The sequence below is a fragment of the Cupressus sempervirens genome, chromosome 7 (assembly GCF_028749045.1).
Source record: "Cupressus sempervirens isolate cs-2001-9-10 chromosome 7, ASM2874904v1, whole genome shotgun sequence".
Classification (NCBI taxonomy): Eukaryota; Viridiplantae; Streptophyta; class Pinopsida; order Cupressales; family Cupressaceae; genus Cupressus; species Cupressus sempervirens.
This window is the reverse complement of record NC_143124.1, coordinates 891,878,197-891,896,486: the sequence shown is the minus strand read 5'-3', so window position 1 is coordinate 891,896,486 and position 18,290 is coordinate 891,878,197. Positions and strand designations below refer to the sequence as shown.

The 18,290-nt window shown below is 36.2% G+C and overlaps 3 protein-coding genes across 3 annotated transcripts in view; all 3 read left to right on the top strand.

Annotated features, from left to right (window-relative positions):
• Positions 1-18,290, top strand: part of LOC149550365 (ATP synthase F1 complex assembly factor) — a 43,844-nt gene that overhangs the window by 10,858 nt on the left and 14,696 nt on the right. The window lies entirely within an intron of this gene.
• Positions 15,445-17,047, top strand: LOC149550367 (uncharacterized). Its single transcript, XM_089793685.1, has 3 exons — positions 15,445-15,930; positions 16,070-16,365; positions 17,010-17,047. The coding sequence occupies exons 1-3, from the start codon at positions 15,512-15,514 to the stop codon at positions 17,045-17,047; spliced, it is 753 nt and encodes a 250-aa protein (XP_089649811.1). The 5' UTR covers positions 15,445-15,511.
• Positions 17,350-18,185, top strand: LOC149550366 (uncharacterized). Its single transcript, XM_089795075.1, has 2 exons — positions 17,350-17,531; positions 17,627-18,185. The coding sequence occupies exons 1-2, from the start codon at positions 17,381-17,383 to the stop codon at positions 18,142-18,144; spliced, it is 669 nt and encodes a 222-aa protein (XP_089651201.1). The 5' UTR covers positions 17,350-17,380; the 3' UTR covers positions 18,145-18,185.

Here is an 18,290-nt window from a genome sequence, read left to right as displayed (position 1 = left end):
TGATTGAGTAAAGAGGGGGGGGGCATTGTCGTGGCTGGGTTCTCTTCTTTCTAGCATTTCTTCTTTGCATTTCTTCATCATGGATCAAACAAATATGCCCATCCTAACTCCATACAATTACTTTGAGTGGAAATCACGCATGACAATTCACTTAAGGAAAGCTGGATTAAATAGGATAACTATGGGACTTGAAACTGAACCTGCTAAAGATGAAGATAAGCCTGAGTGGTTTAACAAATGTGATGAGGCATTTGGAACATTGTGTTTGTCTGTTTCTCCTGACTTGCTATTTCACATTGAGTCTTTGGATACACCAAATGAAGTATGGACAAAGCTAGAAACACTATTTGGCACACAAGATTCAATGAGGGGTCATATGTTGGAAAATGAATTAATTAGTTTGAGTCCAAGCAATTTCAACACAATCCAAGATTTCTTCACCAAATTGAAATCACTAAGGCTGCAGTTAAAACAATGTGGAATTGAAAAGAAAGATGAACAACTGATTCTTAGTATTCTCTCTAAGCTAAGTTCAGAATATTTTGTGTTTGTCTCTACCTTCTATGCTACTAAGGGTGCACTTGGTACTCAATTCACCATGCCATCTTTAGATGATTTTGCTGTCAATCTCACTCGAGAACAGGACAAGCTAATCCAGACGGGCATTCTTAAGTCCTCTAAGTCACATGCCTTGATTGCCAACCAAGGCACAAAAGAACAAGGACAAAGTAGTAACAACAATAGTAAGGATAAGAAACAAAAGAATAGCGAGGAGAAGAAGGATTAGATGTCGGTTTCTTCAAAAGAAACTATTGATACACCATCTTCCAAGGGTGATAAGCCTAAGAAAGAAAAGGTCAAATGTGTCTATTGTAAAAGACCTGGTCATGATGAACATAAATGTTTGCAGAAACAACTTGATCACTTGACATACATTCTTGAGAAGAATAATATCAGTGTTCTTGAGTCTATCAAACAAAGTTCTAATGAAGGGTCTAACAAAGAAAAAGAAAACAGCAAGGGGAAAGGAAAGGGCAAGGCCCTTTTTGCAGTTGCTTCCTCACCATCCACTTGGGTTCTTGATTCGGGTGCTTCACACCACATGGCTTCATCTAAGGAAGAAATTGCATCCTTGGAGCAATGTACTATGCCTTCAATGTTGATGGGTGACAACACTCCTATTGAGGTGTGTGGGAGAGGGTCTATTGATGTGGGGGATGGCACATTCCATGATGTTGCTTATGTACCCTCATTGTCAACTAATCTCCTATCGGTACACCAGATCACTCACACAAGTTTAGGCAAGCGGGTTGAGTTCACTCCTGATTCAGTGGAGATACGTGAGTTGCACAATGATTCTACAATTGCAGTTGGGAGAGCAGATCATCAGTCAAGACTCTATATGTTTTCTCACTTTGTTCCTGATCCTCTTTTAACTGTTTCACTCACTCACTTTAATGATGTGAGAAGATTATGGCATGAGCGGTTTGGCCATCTTAACTTCCACTACTTGCATCAGCTTAACCAACAGAGCATGGTCACAGGGTTGCCTTCTACTTTGACATTGGAGTCACTTGGAATACATGATAGATCTTCTGATTGGTCAAATTCACTTGAGCAGTTTTCTACCTCCACTTTTGATGCAGAGAGTGATTCAGAGGACTCACCTCCTTCCTCTCCTAGTCATCATTCACAGGTTGATGATTCTCCTCTAGATTCTCCATCTTCTGGTCCACTTTGGGCTAGACAGACCTTGCAGTTTGCAGGTGATTGGGTTGGGGATCCATCAGACACCAAGCAGACTCATTTACAATTCCAAAATGCTCTACATATCTTCATTGCTACTGCCTCAAATCCACAGTCCTTTCATGAGGCTTTTGGTATTTCTGAGTGGGATACAGCTATGCAGGAAGAGTATAGTTCCTTGATGAGGAACCACACTTGGGATCTTGCCCCTTTTCCTAAGGGAAGAAAACTTGTTCGATGTAAGTGGATCAACCAGACAAAATTTGCAAGCTTTGCTGGAGGTGCGGGATGCTTCATCTTTTGGGGGGGCCTCTTCCTCTCACTTGGAGTCCTAATTTTCTTTGGGGAGTCTCTTTTCTCTCTCTTTTGGGGGAATTTTATGTACATGGGTACCTCATCAGGCTTGACTTGCCGGGACCCATTTCTACATCCACCTAAGCTTCGCTTATGGGGGGGTGTTAGTGTAATTTTTTATTTTTCCTATTTTGATAGGTTTTTCCTACACTTTTAATAATCTCGCTTAGGTTAATAAAGCATGTCTTATTAGGTGAATGGTTGTGAGGTGTCACCTTCCTACATGTGAGCATCCATTAGCTATCTTGGGAAGATAATTTGCTATCTTTAGTCCAATAGATGGTTGCTCCTCATTGGTTGGTGTTGCCACCTCCTCCCTCTTCCTAGCCTATATAAGCATGCTACCTGGCTTGTATTTGCATATCTTATTTTTGCATCCTCTTAATGCTATTTTACTTCCAACATTTGCATTACTCTCTTGGAGACTAACTCTATGATGCTATTTTGATTTTGTATCATTTGCATTCATAGTTTAGATATTTACTCTTTGCACTAGTTTTCTGGGTTATTAATCTTTTCAGATTCCAACACACACTCATCCTGGCAATTCACAGAAATTGGTGCCTGGTACATGTAATCTGCATAAAAGCAGAATATGTGCATATGCATATATATCTAAACTAAATAATCAATAGCGGGGAGTGGTACATCGTGTAGATCTCGATTAGCAGGTGACTACGACTCCCTCTCTCAACCACATCAAACATAAAGTAAAACATACATGTACACCAGACACATGCAAGTATGGGGTAAGTAACCATAAGAACCTATATAAATCATCCATTTAACTATCATCATGAAACAACTGAAATCACCATATGAACATACAAACCATCATCATCGAAAGAAAAACCATGAACACATGAAATAATCGAGTATTAAGTAGCTCATCAAATATATAATCTAAGTATGAAATAGCATCAATCAAATCAGGTGATCAAGTAACACTAAATCATAACACAAACATAAAAGCTGGCCTAAAAGAATTTGGCAATATAACATGAAAAGTAAACTAGTGGTAGGCGCTACAGAAAAACTCAACCATAAAATACCACTTTATTGATGAAAAAGTAGAAGTCTGATTTACAATTCATACAAATCTAGCTCAATTGAAGCAATAATCATAGCATCTAAGAATTTGCAGATAGTAAGGGATATTTCATACATGCAATCTCTCAAGCCAAGAATATCAAACCGTAATATGCTGATTCGAATGTTGCCTAGATGTATAAACTTATCTTCCTCATGAAGAGTCAGAGTCTTCACTGTCCAGACAATGACGAGTTTGCTATGACACTTTAAGCATTTGTCTTTACAAAAACAAATTCCATGTTACTTGAAGCATTGACCGTGGGATTACAAAGAACAATGAGAATATAGGAATTCCTTCTATGATGTCTGAGATGATTCAACTTCAACATCCACGACTTCAACAATTATGTATGATGCAAAAGCCTTTTCTTATATTATTTTAATTAATTTAATTCTTTGTGCATACTTTTTGCGTTTTTAGTAGAATAAAGTTTATTTAAATTACTCACTTTGTTTTTAATAAATAATAAGACGTATTTAGAAACTATATTTATTAATTTAACAAATAATAATATTTAGAGTTCATTATTAAAATGAAACTTCTAAATTAATTATTATTAAATTAAATAAATATAATTACGCCAAATTTGGACTTTTAATTAAATTTTTAAATATATTTTCTCTATTTAATTAATTTCTCAATTAATTAATAATAATTAAAAATTGATTTGTCCTAATATTTTTTTGTTAAATTAAATCATTTAATAATATCTTTACTTGATTTAATTATAACTAAAAATCACAACAAACCCACAAAGTTAATAAGAAAACCCATCTACAAGACAAAGTACGAATTCAAAGTCAAGGGTCAAAATATCAAATTCACGTCACTTGACGAATTCAAAAGGGTACATTACTCAGATACTTGTCCTATATTCTAGGACAATTGGCTCAGGGTTAGGATTTGGACTCGAGAACTATCTCTCTTCTTTACCATTGAGATACTGCGATAGGGCACACTCATCCTGGCAATTCACGGAAATTGGTGCTTGGTACATGTAATCTGCATAAAAGCAGAATATGTGCATATGCATATATATCTAAACTAAACAGTCAATGGCGGGGAGTGGTACATCGTGTAGATCTCGACTAGCAGGTGACTACGACTCCCTCCCTCAACCACATCAACCATAAAGTAAAACATACATGTACACCATACACATGCAAGTATGGGGTAAGTAACCATAAGAACCGTATATAAATCATCCATCTAACTATCATCATGAAACAACTGAAATCACCATATGAACATACAAACCATCATCATCGAAAGAATAACCATGAACACATGAAATAACTGAGTATTAAGTAGCTCATCAAATATATAATCTAAGTATGAAATAGCATCAATCAAATCAGGTGATCAAGTAACACTAAATCATAACACAAACATAAAAGCTGGCCTAAAAGAATTTGGCAATATAACATGAAAAGTAAACTAGGGGTAGGCACTACAGAAAAACTCAACCATAAAATACCACTTTATTGATGGAAAAGTAGAAGTCTGATTTACAATTCATACAAATCTAGCTCAATTGAAGCAATAATCATAGCATCTAAGAATTTGTAGATAGTAAGGGATATTCCATACATGCAATCTCTCAAGTCAAGAATATCAAACCGTAATATGCTGATTCGAATGTTGCCTAGATGTATAAACTTATCTTCCTCATGAAGAGTCAGAGTCTTCACTGTCCAGACAATGACGAGTCTGCTATGACACTTTAAGCATTTGTCTTTACAAAAGAAAATTCCATGTCACTTGAAGCATTGACCGTGGGATTACAAAGAACAATGAGAATATAGGAATTACTTCTATGATGTCTGAGATGATTCAACTTCAACATCCACGACTTCAACAATTATGTATTTAATTTCAATTTAGTAGAGAGATATCTTCTGCAACTATTTCATCAATACTATCTCTTAGCTAGGGCTGTATCTTTCTAGATAGCCATGTTATGGAGTCTCTCAACATGATACCCACAATGGCTACACCCATTTGTGGAAAAGATTTCTATCACAGAATCTCTCAACATGATAACATCATGAAGTCACTCAACATGACGTCCACCATGGCTACATCCCTGTGTGGAAAGAAACATATACTCAAATGCTCATCAGAGTCACTCAACGTGATGTTGTCATGTAGTCCCTTAACATGACGTCCACTATGGCTACTCCCATGAGCGGAAAGCGTAACATTTCTCAGAGAGCTTTCACCTCATATTTCTCTATCTTAGAGAAATATGCATTTAAGCACTTAGTAAGAATTACTAATGCTAAGACAACTCCTCAACAAGAGCAACATTCTCCACAACACCAAGCTTGTCTCGAAAATGTGCAAATTTCACTCCGGAGAGGCACTTGGTGAGAATACCAGCTCTTTGTTAACCAGTGCAAATATACTTGAGTTGTATTGCTTTTGTCAGAACCATATTTTTGATGTAATGATATTTGATCTCGAAATGTTTTGTTCTAAACATTGGACTGACTGAAAGCTTTACACAACTTTTATTATCACAATGAATCATAGTTGGCTCCAATGCTTGACCAAACAATCCTGCAAGAAGCTTTTGAAGCCACACTGCTTCTTGAGCTGCTACACATGCTGTAATGTATTCAGCTTCTCCAGTGCCTTGTGCCGCAAAGTTTTGCTTCTTGCTACACCAGGAAATCATGGAAGACCCCAAACTGAAGTAACATCCAGAGGTGCTTTTATATCAGTTACACTCCTAAACCCAATTAGAATTAGAATAACCTTGTAACTTTAGATCTTCATCAGAAGTATATCTCAAGCCATATCCCACTTTGTTATGCAAGTATCTTAAGATACGCTTGGCTCACACATGAACTGACTAAGAGCTCTTACCGCATAACAAATTTCTGGTCTAGTATTCACTAGATACATCAAAGGTCCAATCAATTGTTTTTGCATGGTAGGATTTACCAAATCTGAGCTAGCTGCAAAATCACTCAACTTTTTCAAATTTGTTTCAATGGGTGTAGACATGGACTTGCTATCCTTTATCCAAATCTTGTTAAGATATCTATGGTATATTTCCCTTGACTAAGAATAATCTCATTGGGTCTTTGCCACTCTTCCAATCCTAAAAAGTAATGTGTAAGACCAAGATCCTCTATTTCAAACTAAGAGGCTAAAAGCTAATGCATGACACTATTAACTATCTTGAAGTAAAGATTTGAATCTGCATCATTCTTGGAGAATCCCAAGCTCATCAAGTATTGATCAATCTTTTCATACTATGCACAAGGTGTTTGCTTAAGGCTATACAACACCTTCAATCTGCATACATGAGACTTCATCCCATGGATCACAAAATTGTCTAGTTGTTTGTTGAACACTTAATCTTCAGTCATACCATTAAGAAATGCAGTCTTTACATCCATTTGATATAGCTTTCAGCATTTAGCTGATGCAATAGCAATAATAGTTTTGATCAAGGTTGCATGGGTACGGGGGTACTTGGGTACTTTGAGTATGGGTACAAGTATTTTTCAAAACAGGAGATGGGGGTAGGTCTATTTTTATTTCTTTTATAGAAAATCTGAAAATGTGTGTCATGAATCAATGGCATTGAGCTTTCAAAACTAAAAACCTGAAAAAATGAGTCACGAGTCATAATCTATATGGTGAATGTTAAAACTTTAGATGCATAACAAAGAAGGCAATCTTTAAATATGAACGGGAAGATCATAAACCATATGACGACATATTGCAAATGAACAAATATCTAGTTTTAACTTGAACAGTGAAAATCAGAAAAAAATTAATAGTTTAATGTTAATCAATATTGTATCAAAGTTTCAAATTGAATTAAGCTTGATAAGCAACCAGCTGATATGCAAATGATAAACTGAAACCAAAATCAGGCATCTTAATCTACGTGGCAGCTTTTTTAACATTTTGCAAAGGAGAAAAAAATTGTGAGCTGATGTGGCATTTCCGGTTACGAGGTATGTACCCAGGCAAGTACTTAATACAGGATACATGTACCAATACCTAGTACACATACCAGGGGTTTGGATACATGTACCCGTGCAACCTTGGTCCTCATAGATGTATAACAAGCAACGAGAGCAAATGTCTCCTCACAGTCTATTCCCTCCTTTTGAAAGAAACCTCTTGCCACAAATCTTACTTGGGTACTTCTCAATACTTCCATCAGCTGCATGCCTGATCTTGAAAAGACACTTGGAAGACACAATTGGTTTTTCTGTAGGCCTTGGTAAAATATCCCAAACATTGTTCTTGATGATAGACTGATATTCTTCTGTCATAGCATCTCTCCACACATTGGATGCCTCCTCAAAGCTAGAAGGCTGAGACTCAATGATGTGACTCATTAATGCCACATATCATAAAAATTGCTACAATCTCTTGTTTCTCTAAAAGCACCATGAGGAGCAGCATATGTTTTTTGCATCCTACATAGTTTGTCTAACCCACAGAGGTCTCTTTCTACCTATAGTAATGATACTTGGCCCATCAGTTGGTTCTATGGAATCAATTGGATCAAAAGTCTCTTCTGGTTGAGTAGACTCCCTCTAATTTTTAAAACAGTCAAGATAAATGTCCATATCTTGAGACATCTATTGTTCTTCATTGCCTATGTCCATGGAAGACCCTTTGATCTTTTCAATGCTACTTCCTCTTCAAAAGAGAGATCCCTGCTGATCTGAATTTGTTTTTGCCCTGGAATGTAGATCCTGTAGGCCTTTGAAGAGTCACTGTAACCCACAAATATTCCTCTCCTGCCTGATGGTTCTAGTTTAGATCTATTATCTTTAGATACATGAATATGAACAGGATAACCAAAAATTCTTAAATGACTAATCCCAGCTTTGACACCTGTGAAGTTTCCTTCAAGAGTCATATTTTTCAATATTTGATGAGGGCTTTGGTTAGGGATATACACAACAATTCTGGAAGCTTCTGCCCAAAGAAAAGTTTGTATATATTGAACAATGAGGATCCTATGTCACTTGAAGCGTCATTCGTGACGGTACAAAGAACAATGACGATATAGGAATTCCTTCTGCAATGTTTGAGATGATTCGACTTCAACAACCACAGTTTCAACAGTCATATATTTAATTTGAATTTAGGAGAGAAAGATATCTCCTGCAACTATATCATCAACACTTATTTATTCTTCCATTAGTCCTTACGTATTTCCTATGTTCCCTCTTTCTTCCTTACTCAATATTTCCTCCCAACTGAACTTCCTTTTGTATATTATGCTGAGGGAGTCAGAACTCTTTATTGTATGCCTCTTAACCTTTCATTAAAATTATTAACTTGTTATTATATTATATCTATTTATTTTTATGTTTTAATTATATTATTATTTATTATGAAATCCTATTTCAGAAAGGGGACATTACATTTTTGAGATGAATGATGATGCTCGTGGTGGATATTAAAAATAAGGTAAATGCAAGGAAAATAGGAATGAAATTCAACTCCTAACCCGGCCCCCCCTCCCACACACACACAAAAGCTATATATAGTCTTTGAGACGTGTTTGATGTAGAATTCTCTTCTGAATTCCAGTTCTGATTTCAAAAAAGGGCAAGGATAAGTTCAGCGTCCTTTGTTGGAATATATAAAGTTGGGTATATACTCCAGCTTATGTAATGCACCCTTTTAAACAACATGACTGAATTTAGGACATAAGAGAAACTTAGGTACTATGGAATTTGATTACCACTAACATCTTTTTCATGTTGTCATGTCAAGCAATGCACAACAAAAGATGTAATGCAGGGGGCAATCAATTATTATCAACTTTATTGGTCTTGCACTACCCGAGGTATAAATGCATCTCTACATTGTCACTTTGCATGGTTGTGATAGTAGGCACACTAGGCAGAAAGAGATACCATATCTGATATTCCAAATGTGAATTCAAGCTCAACACTTGCTTCATTGGCACCAAACAACAATTGTGTCGTTTTGCTATGCATATAAATCACTTTGGATTTCACTGTCCAACTAAGGAATGATTTCTAGTAAAAAGGATTAGATCCTAGAAACCACGTTCACTAGGAACTATTCTATGCTTGTATAGAGTTGTCAGAAAGGTCAGCTCAGCACACAAGCTAAGTTGTTCACCATATAGCAGCTAAATCAAGGCTCATCACTTGCTTCATAGTCTCAATTTAATTAAGAGTCTCGCTTTACAAGAAGTGTTGACTTCTCTAGGAGGCTTTAGCAAACATAGTGTTGGTAGTAGTAGCGAGACCACACTCATGGCTTGCAGCAGTTGTTGGAGTACTTTTGGGTTTGTGGCACACTAGATCACCTCCTAGATACTTTACTGAACACAAAAACTGTATTTACCCTTTGGGAATGATGCACATGCTCCAATAGCAGCACAACATACCACATTGAGAGATCATTTCTACGACAAACATGCCTCACCAATCAAACTCGCAGTTTCTACCGGAGCTTCAATAGGGACAACACACCTTATAGAAAGACTGCAACACTCAGCTCATAAATTAGCTCACTGCATCATCAAAGTGCGATCTTGCAATTTATACATATAAATGTCAGCACAACAACCAAGTTGCCACCCATGAGATTTGCAGTATACCAAGTCACACCCTAGCTCATTAAGGATGCATCAACAATTTGTTACACTACACAACTACTAGGGGATGAGAGATCAATTAAGGAAATAGTTCCACTTCCTAGCAACTTTTGATCTCCATAATATGAATCTTTGTAAACTATAAATTCATATGTTTTTAACAGACCATAGAAGCAGATTCATGAAAAAATCACAATTAACTGCAGAAATCAGAAATTGCAATGCATTAAAATTTGTGAAAAATTGGGAAACATTGTTTACTTGTGATTTACCTGTGCAATCTACACTTTGATACTCGTGGCAGGCAGGAATTTGGGCTACTAGGGCAGTGTGGCTAATATTTTAGGAAATTTTTTGAGTATAGTTATAGGGAAATGAGGCTACCACAGCTTTTTCTAACTCAGCTGCATAGATATTTTGGTTGAATAATTATTATTATTGATCTATAGTTTAGTATCTAGTCTTCCCTTCCTCACATCTTGTGTGGAAGAGTGTGCAAGGAAAATACAGAATAATTACCAGATCATTTTAGGCCTTTTCAAGCCTAAGATTATCCCCATTGGTAGTAATGTGGTAGCTATGCCACCATTTCTTTATGGATATGTAAAATGTTATAGGGGCAATTGGTGAGCTGTTCTTGATAGGAAAGGTGATTTACTGCAGAATGTGAGCAAGGTTAAGTTAATTTAGTTGTGCCCTATATGGTGTTTGTACTTCTAAATATTATAATACATTGATGAAGTTGATGGTCCAGGAGTGGATTAAAACACTTTGTGGGAGTTATTTGAATTAATTGATGACTTTGTCTTCTTTTTTGTGCCCTGTTGCCCCAACTCATTTGTCACTACAAAGTGTTTTTCTCTCATCTTTGAAGCATTTCTAAAGTTGACATATATAGGACGGATTTGTTTATCATCAGTTGAGATTGTGAAGGAACGTAGGATAAGGGGTTAGGAGCTTTAAGACTAAGCTTTTGTACTCAGTCCATGTGAGTGGATATACAAAATGCTAATAAAGAGTCAAATGAGAAACTCCAATACTGCAAGGATGTGATTTGGGTTTTGTTATCACTGTGAAGTAATGCGTGCTCTGATACAATTGCTTTGAAGCCTAGGCTTGCCTCGTTTGAACATGCCCAAAAGTAAATTCTAATGTGTTACGGATGAAGGCCAAATAAGAGAAGGATTCAGTGTAAATACCATATTATAGTGTTTGGCTAAGAAAAATATAAGAACTAGAGATCACTATGCTAGAACTGTAAGTGTAAAGTTGTAGTATTCTAACTTCTGTACAATGATTAGAGAGGTCATGTTGAGTATTTAACCTGACAATATACAGGTCTGAAAGTGCAGACCGCACTAGACCTTCTTACCCTAATATATCATTAGGCTGGCATTAGATTATATACTTTCCTTAGGAGCAGGTGACTTCTCAAGAACATTATAATCTTTAACTAATCTAACACATTGTTAGTTAGATGTTATTGTGTTTATATTTCAGATCGCCGACTTATAGGAAAATTAGTTAATGCTAGTTTAGGAAGGGATATGTCCCTTTGAGGGACATACTCTTTAGCAAGGATATATATAGGGAGGTTATCGGTGCAGTTAGAGGACACACAGTAACAATTCAGTCTGCTCCTCTAAGTATCAATATCCTGTAATTAATATCAGAAATACTCCTATTTGATCAAGGTTGATTGTTCCTTACTGTATCGGCATTAGAGAAGTTTAGTGTTCTTCACATATTACACAATTAAGGCTATATCCTCAAGCAATATCATCATACTGATATATTGCATAAGTAGATAATTTTGGATCAGATATGTAAGTGTCAACTTCCTCAATACTCAGATTATTCAAAGACCATTCTTAGCTATCAAGGACTAAAGTAAAAGTCTGACTCAAAGGATAGAGAATTTGCAAAATCTTTACATGGTATCAGAGCTCTCTTAGTCGAACCTAGGCTCTGCAAAATTCAGTTATCAGACTTCATATATATCTAGCAACTCTCTCCTATTTTCAATAACATACACAATCAGACTTGAGGACAGGTTTGATGGGAAAGAACACTTTGAAGCCTGGAAGTTCAGAATCATGATGATTCTTGAAGAGAATGATGTAAAACAATTTGTTGATGGAGCATCCAAACAACCTCCAGTTGAACCTCACAAATCTATCTGGAGTAGAGGAAATAGAAAAGCTATTCAAATCATTTAGATGGAGTAAAAAATGATATCGTACTTATGCTTACAAAACATCAAACTGCCTTGATATGATGAATGCATTACGAAATGCATATGAAGTAAACAATGCAACTGGGGTTCTCGCATTGAGAAGGCAACTGAATCACATTCAGATAAAGAAAGGAAAATCGATAAATTCTTACTTCCTAAGAGTTGCTGGCATTAGAGATGAACTATCAAGTATAGGAACCACTATTAGTGACACAAACTTAACACTTATGGCTATAGATGGATTGTCAGATTCATGGGAGACATTTGCAAAGGAATAAGTGCTAGAGATAATCTTTCGGATTTTAACAGACTCAAGAACGATTGTCTTGAAGAGGAATCCAGAAAACTAAAGAAAGGAGGGAAATCGAAAACAGAAGATGAAGAACTTCATGTTCTTAATACAAGCTCCTATAAGGGCAAGAAGAAACATTTCAAGAAAAAAAAGGGAAATCAAAAGAATGGAAAACCCAAGAAAGATCTATTTAAAATAAAGTGTTTCAAATGTGAAAAATTTGGACACTACAGATCTAATTGTCCTGAAAATTCCAAACAACAAGCAAACTGTACAAATGTTATTAGGGAAGAAGATACTTATGATCTTGAGAACCGTGTTTTGTATTCTTACTATCAAATGAGATTTCAAATAAAGCATGGGTGATTGATAGTGGGTCTTCTAGACATATAACGGGATACAAAGAAACACTAGACTCTTTATTAGAGAAGGTTAACGGTGAAGTTACCATTGGTGATAATTCAGCACTCTGTTGAAGGAATTGGAAATTGTACTTTGAAACTAAAATAAGGAAATACTCTTCTTCTTAAAAGTGTACTCTATGTACCGCGAATTAAAAGAAACCTAATCTCAGTTACAACATTTGAAAATGATGGGCATAATGTTGCATTCGTGGATGGAAAAGTATTAACCCGGGCAAAGAACTCCTCCATCAAGAAAGCGAAGTTAATTGGTCAAATAAAAGGATATTTGTATGAATTGAATACAAAATCTAGTCGATCTATTCAAGCCTTAGTTCATGAAGCTGTAGATATAAATAAAATATGGCCTAGAAGATTAGGGCTTCTAAATTTCAAAACTTTATCAACTATGGAGAAGATGGTTACTGGATTACTTAAACTAAATAAAGACCACTCAAGTATTTGCAAAGGGTGTGCTCTGGGTAAGAACACCAGAAGTCCTTTTCATGATAGTACTAGAAAAACAAATAATGTACTAGAATTAATTCATTCAAATTTATGTAGACCTTTGTCTGTTCCTTCTCTTGGAGGATTATGGTATTACGTCTTGTTCATAGATGACTTCTCTAGGAAAACATGGATTTTTTTTTAAAATGCAAAGAATCAGAAGAAATCCAACAAAGATTTAAAGAATTCAAAACATTAACTGAAAACTTTTTAGGGCATAAAATTAAAACCCTTAGAATTGATAACAAAGGAGAATACACTTCAAACTATTTAAAAGGTTTTGTAAAGAATCAGGGATTAAGAGGGAGTACACTGTTCCTTATAATTCAAAACAAAATAGAGTAGCAGAAAGAAAGAACAGGACAATTATAGAAGCTGCTAGAGCTATGATTTGTGATCAAAATTTAGAATATTATCTTTGTGTAGAAGCCTCTTTTATTGCTGTATATATTCAAAACAGAAGCCCTCACTCCTATCTTAAACATAAAACTCTTGAAGAAGTATTTACTAAAGTAAAACCCAATATAAGTCATCTTAAAATTTTTGGGTGTCCTGTATATATCCATGTTCTAAAAGAAAAGAGAACCAAGTTAGAACCCTCTGGGAGGAAAGGTATTTTTGTAGGGTATAGTGAAACATTTAAGGCATATAGGATTTTCATACCTGGACAGAAAAGTATTGAACTTAGTAGGGATGTAATCTTTAAAGAAGATCTTGCATTCAAAAGAGTCATAAGTTCTAATGAACTTTCTCCTTTATCTAGTTCTGAAAGAAATAGTGAATCTAGGTCCCAAAGGGAGAACTTAGAAGAAATCGAAGATGAAATTTAAAATATGAACCTTGAAGAAAATTCAAAGAAAAGACCACTTTGGGCCATTAAAAAAGTTGAAGTAGCTCAAGACTTTGTTGCACCTTTCAGAACAGTTAGAGAAAGCAAAAGACCTAAAAGATTATCTAGTTATTCAACAAACATGAGTGATTTATCCAAAACAGAACCAACTAATCCTTCTGATGCTATTAAACATACAACTTGGAAAGAAGCTATGACAGAAGAATACCAATCTATTATGAAAAATGATGTTTGGGAAATTGTTCCAAGAGCTAAAGGAAAATCTGTTATTTCTCCCAAGTGGATATTTAAAATAAAGCATGTTGCTGACGGTGGTATTGAGAAGTATAAAGCTAGATTTGTAGCCAGAGGATTTTCACAGAAAGAAGGGATTGATTATGAAGAAACCTTTGCTCCTATTGCCAGATATACCTCCGTAAGAGCAGTCTTAGCAATTGCCAAATCAAAGGGATGGAAGGTACATCACATAATTTTTCACCAGTTAACTCGCCGATTTAAAAACTCGGCAAACTAGTAAAAACTCGCCGAGTATTCGGCGAGTAATCGTGAAAAACTCGGCGAGTTTTTCATAAAAACTCGCGATTTACTGGTGAGATTTTCACCCGCAGCCTGTGATGGATTAAAGCAGTAGTGAATGTGTTTTTTCTCATTCTTTCTTGTATTTGCATTGTTTAGAGCCTTGAGGAGTGAAGAGAAAAAGGTTTGGAGGCATTCTTGGCTGATTGCAAGTGATTCAAGGCGGATTTGAGTGGATTGTAGAGGATTCTAATCGATTTTAGAAGACAAATTTCTTTCTAGGTATGTTCATCTTATCATAGTTTGAAAACTTTTTATAGTTTTATTACAAATGTTCTTTTGTTTTTGTTATTGTTAACTTGTTTGTAAATGTTTTCAAATCATTTAAAATCATTTTGAATCATTTGAAACCCTAGCTTCTAAGGATATGGTTGAAGTTTGTTGTTTGCTAAGGATATGGTTGAAGTTTGAAGTTTGAAACTTTGAATCATTTGAAACCCTAGCTTCTAAGTTCTAACTTTGTTTATTCATTTTTCTATATATTTATGTGTAGGGTAGCGATCAACCATTAAAAAAATGACAAACCTGCAAGAAGAGTGGCCACAAACACCATGCCCATCTGGATATATAGGCACTCGGCCTAAAAATGCAAGAGATAAGGCATGGCGGTATGCCTATGAAGCTCCAAATCCAAATGATATTGGGAAGGTGATATGCATTCTCTGTGAGAGAATTATTTCTGAAGGCATAAACCGCTTCAAATACCATCTTGCAGGCATAAAGAAACATGACTCAAATCCTTGTCTCAAGGTAACTGATGAAGAAAAAAGATTCATCCATGCCCTACTTGTAGCTGCTGAAGAGAAAAAATTGAATAGGGAGAGGGCAAAATTAGCTATGAGGGCAGCCATAGCTGAATCAGAAGGAGCTCCTTTTGATATGCAAGAGGAAGAAGAAGCACTTGAGAACATACCAGGATCTCTTCGTGGCCCACGGATCCGCAAACAAAATTTCTCATTTACCGGTTCTACTTCTTCTACATCTCCTACTTCTTCATCATCACCATCCGGATCCCCATCAGGGATAGGTGGTTATTTTGTGCCCAGGAACACACCTGGAGCACAACCATCATTAGAGGGCACTGCATGGTTTAAGGAGGTGCATGAGCAAACTGATATTGCAGCAGCTGATTTTTGGTTTTTCAACAATATCTCAATGAATGCCGCTAATAGTCCCTATTGGATCAATATGGTGAATGCAATGACAATATCAGGCAAAGGGTACAAGCCGCCTAATCGCAAGGATATGAGTGGAAGGTTAGTATTTTACTATTTAGTAATTGTAAATAATTGTGATTCACTTTAGTTCATTGTTATATTTTAAATCTTAATTGTTATAACTTATTTCCTAATTTTTTACTAACACTTTATTTAATATTACACCTAAATTTTGTAGGTTGCTTGACAAAGCGGTTGGTAGGGCAACATTGTTGATAGAAGACCAAAAGAAAGAGTGGAAGAAGTATGGCTGCACCATTTTATCTGATGGGTGGACAGATGGAAGTAGAACCATTATTAACTTCTTGATTGCTTGCAAAGATGATGTGGTGTTTTGGAAATCTGTCGATGCCTCAAACAAAGTGAAAAATGCAGCCACATTGGCTTTAATGTTGGAGAATGTTGTCATGGAGGTGGGAATAGAGAATGTGGTGCAAATAATCACAGATAATGCAACATCATATGTGGCAGCAAGTAGATTTAATTTTTTATATTTGAATCAATATGAATCATGAATGTAATGCTATGGATAATGGTATTATTCAATTTAGATTTGATGTAATTTGTAAATACTAAATATGGAAAGTTTGTTACTGATTATTGATTTTTTGCTAATCTTTTAGGTAGAATCCTCCAAGAGAGGCATCCCACACTTTTTTGGTCACCTTGTGCAGCACATGTCCTTGACCTTCTTTTGGAGGACATAGGAAAACTTGATCGGGTGAGTCCAATTGTGGAAGATGCTAGGCGAGTCACGAAATATATCTATAATCACCCATGGGTTCTCAGTTTGATGAGAAAAGCCACTAAAGGCAAAGATTTGATGAGACCTGCTATGACAAGGTTTGCAACGGTCTTCTTGACGTTGCAAAGTATTCTTGACCACATATTGGCTTTGAAGCAAATGTTTGTGTGTGCTGATTGGGTTGCTTCACCTTACTCAAAGAAGCCCGAAGGAGAGGCTGTGGCATGAATAGTGTTTGATGATAGCTTTTTTGCAAAGGCTAAGGAGATTGTGGAGGTAACTTCATTATATTTTTAGTTTATTCAAGTTTCATTATCAATTCATAACTTACTATGTTATTAACTAATTTGTATTTTTCAAATTTCAAATGTAGATGTCTTTGCCCTTGGTTCTAATCTTGCGCACATGTGATGGGCAGCAATCCCTAATGGGAGGTCTTTATGAGGCCATGGATAGGGCGAAAGAGGCTGTTAGAAGTTACTATCACGGGGATAGTCTCAGATTTGACCCCATTTGGAAAATAATTGATAGGAGGTGGAACAATATGCTCCACCAACCTATTCATGCAGCAGGCTACTTCCTCAATCCCAAATTCAGGTACTACGATAATTGATTGTCCTTGAAGTTGGGATTTTAATAAGTCTTTATTTTACTTTACTTTTTGAGGTTGTGTAGTAAGACTTGATATCATTTTCTATTTGTTTTAGAGCTGATGATTCCTACTCAGATCCTAATGGAGAGGTCATGGAAGGTCTCTCTAAATGCATTGAGAGAATGATATCAAGTGAAGAGGAGAGAGACCTTATTGTGACCGAACAACAAATCTATGTGGAATCAAGGGGTCCTTTGTTCTCTTCTATGCTAGCAAAGAGAGCAAGATCTACTCAAGCACCAGGTAAAGCGTCAAACTTTAAAAATTTTGCTAATTGATAAGTTGTGCTTTTGATTTTTTTTTTATTGCTTTATAACTTTTTTAATTTTGTTTTGCAGATGCTTGGTGGGCAAGTTGGGGTGGCAATACCCCCAATTTAAGGAAATTTGCTCTCAGAGTCCTATCCCAACCTTGTAGCTCATCCCATTGTGAGCGCTATTGGAGCTTATTTGAGTCCATCCATACAAAGAAAAGAAACAAATTGACTCAAAAATGGCTTAATGACCTTGTTTATGCGCACTATAATCTTAAGTTGCGCATAAAAAAGGCACAACTCTTAGAACTACCTGGTCCGCTTGATCTAGATGAGATAGATCCTTATTCTGATTGGACAACACAGGAGCCAAGTCCATTGTTTACACCAGATGAGATCGTTGATTTGGAGAGGCAGGCCATGGAAGGGGAGGCTAACATTGATTTTCAGTTCACTATGGATGACATTGAGGATGAGGACGAGGATGATGATGATTTAAGCGAGGATCAGGCATTACCATTAGGAGGAGATGCATCCTCTTCTAGGACATCGAGCCAGTCAATAGGGACGTCGAGCGAGGGGGCACACCCACAGAGTTCATAGTCACGCAACTCATGCCCTATCCCAATGCGGGGCACTTCTTCTAGGACTAGACCCCCTCGCTTTCCTGCTAGTGCAAGTGGAAAGAGGAAGATGTGATTGACATTGTCACATTGTATTGATGTATTTAGACTTTTAGTATTTACTTC

Bases quoted from the DNA above. Each gene is read 5' to 3' on its own strand.
- LOC149550367 (XM_089793685.1), top strand. From the start codon at position 15,512: ATGAGGGCAGCCATAGCTGAATCAGAAGGAGCTCCTTTTGATATGCAA. The intron at 15,931-16,069 runs GTTAGTATTTTA...TAAATTTTGTAG, and splicing joins CGCAAGGATATGAGTGGAAG to GTTGCTTGACAAAGCGGTTG. The intron at 16,366-17,009 runs GTAGATTTAATT...TTTCAAATGTAG, and splicing joins AACATCATATGTGGCAGCAA to ATGTCTTTGCCCTTGGTTCT.
- LOC149550366 (XM_089795075.1), top strand. From the start codon at position 17,381: ATGGAAGGTCTCTCTAAATGCATTGAGAGAATGATATCAAGTGAAGAG. The intron at 17,532-17,626 runs GTAAAGCGTCAA...TTTGTTTTGCAG, and splicing joins AAGATCTACTCAAGCACCAG to ATGCTTGGTGGGCAAGTTGG.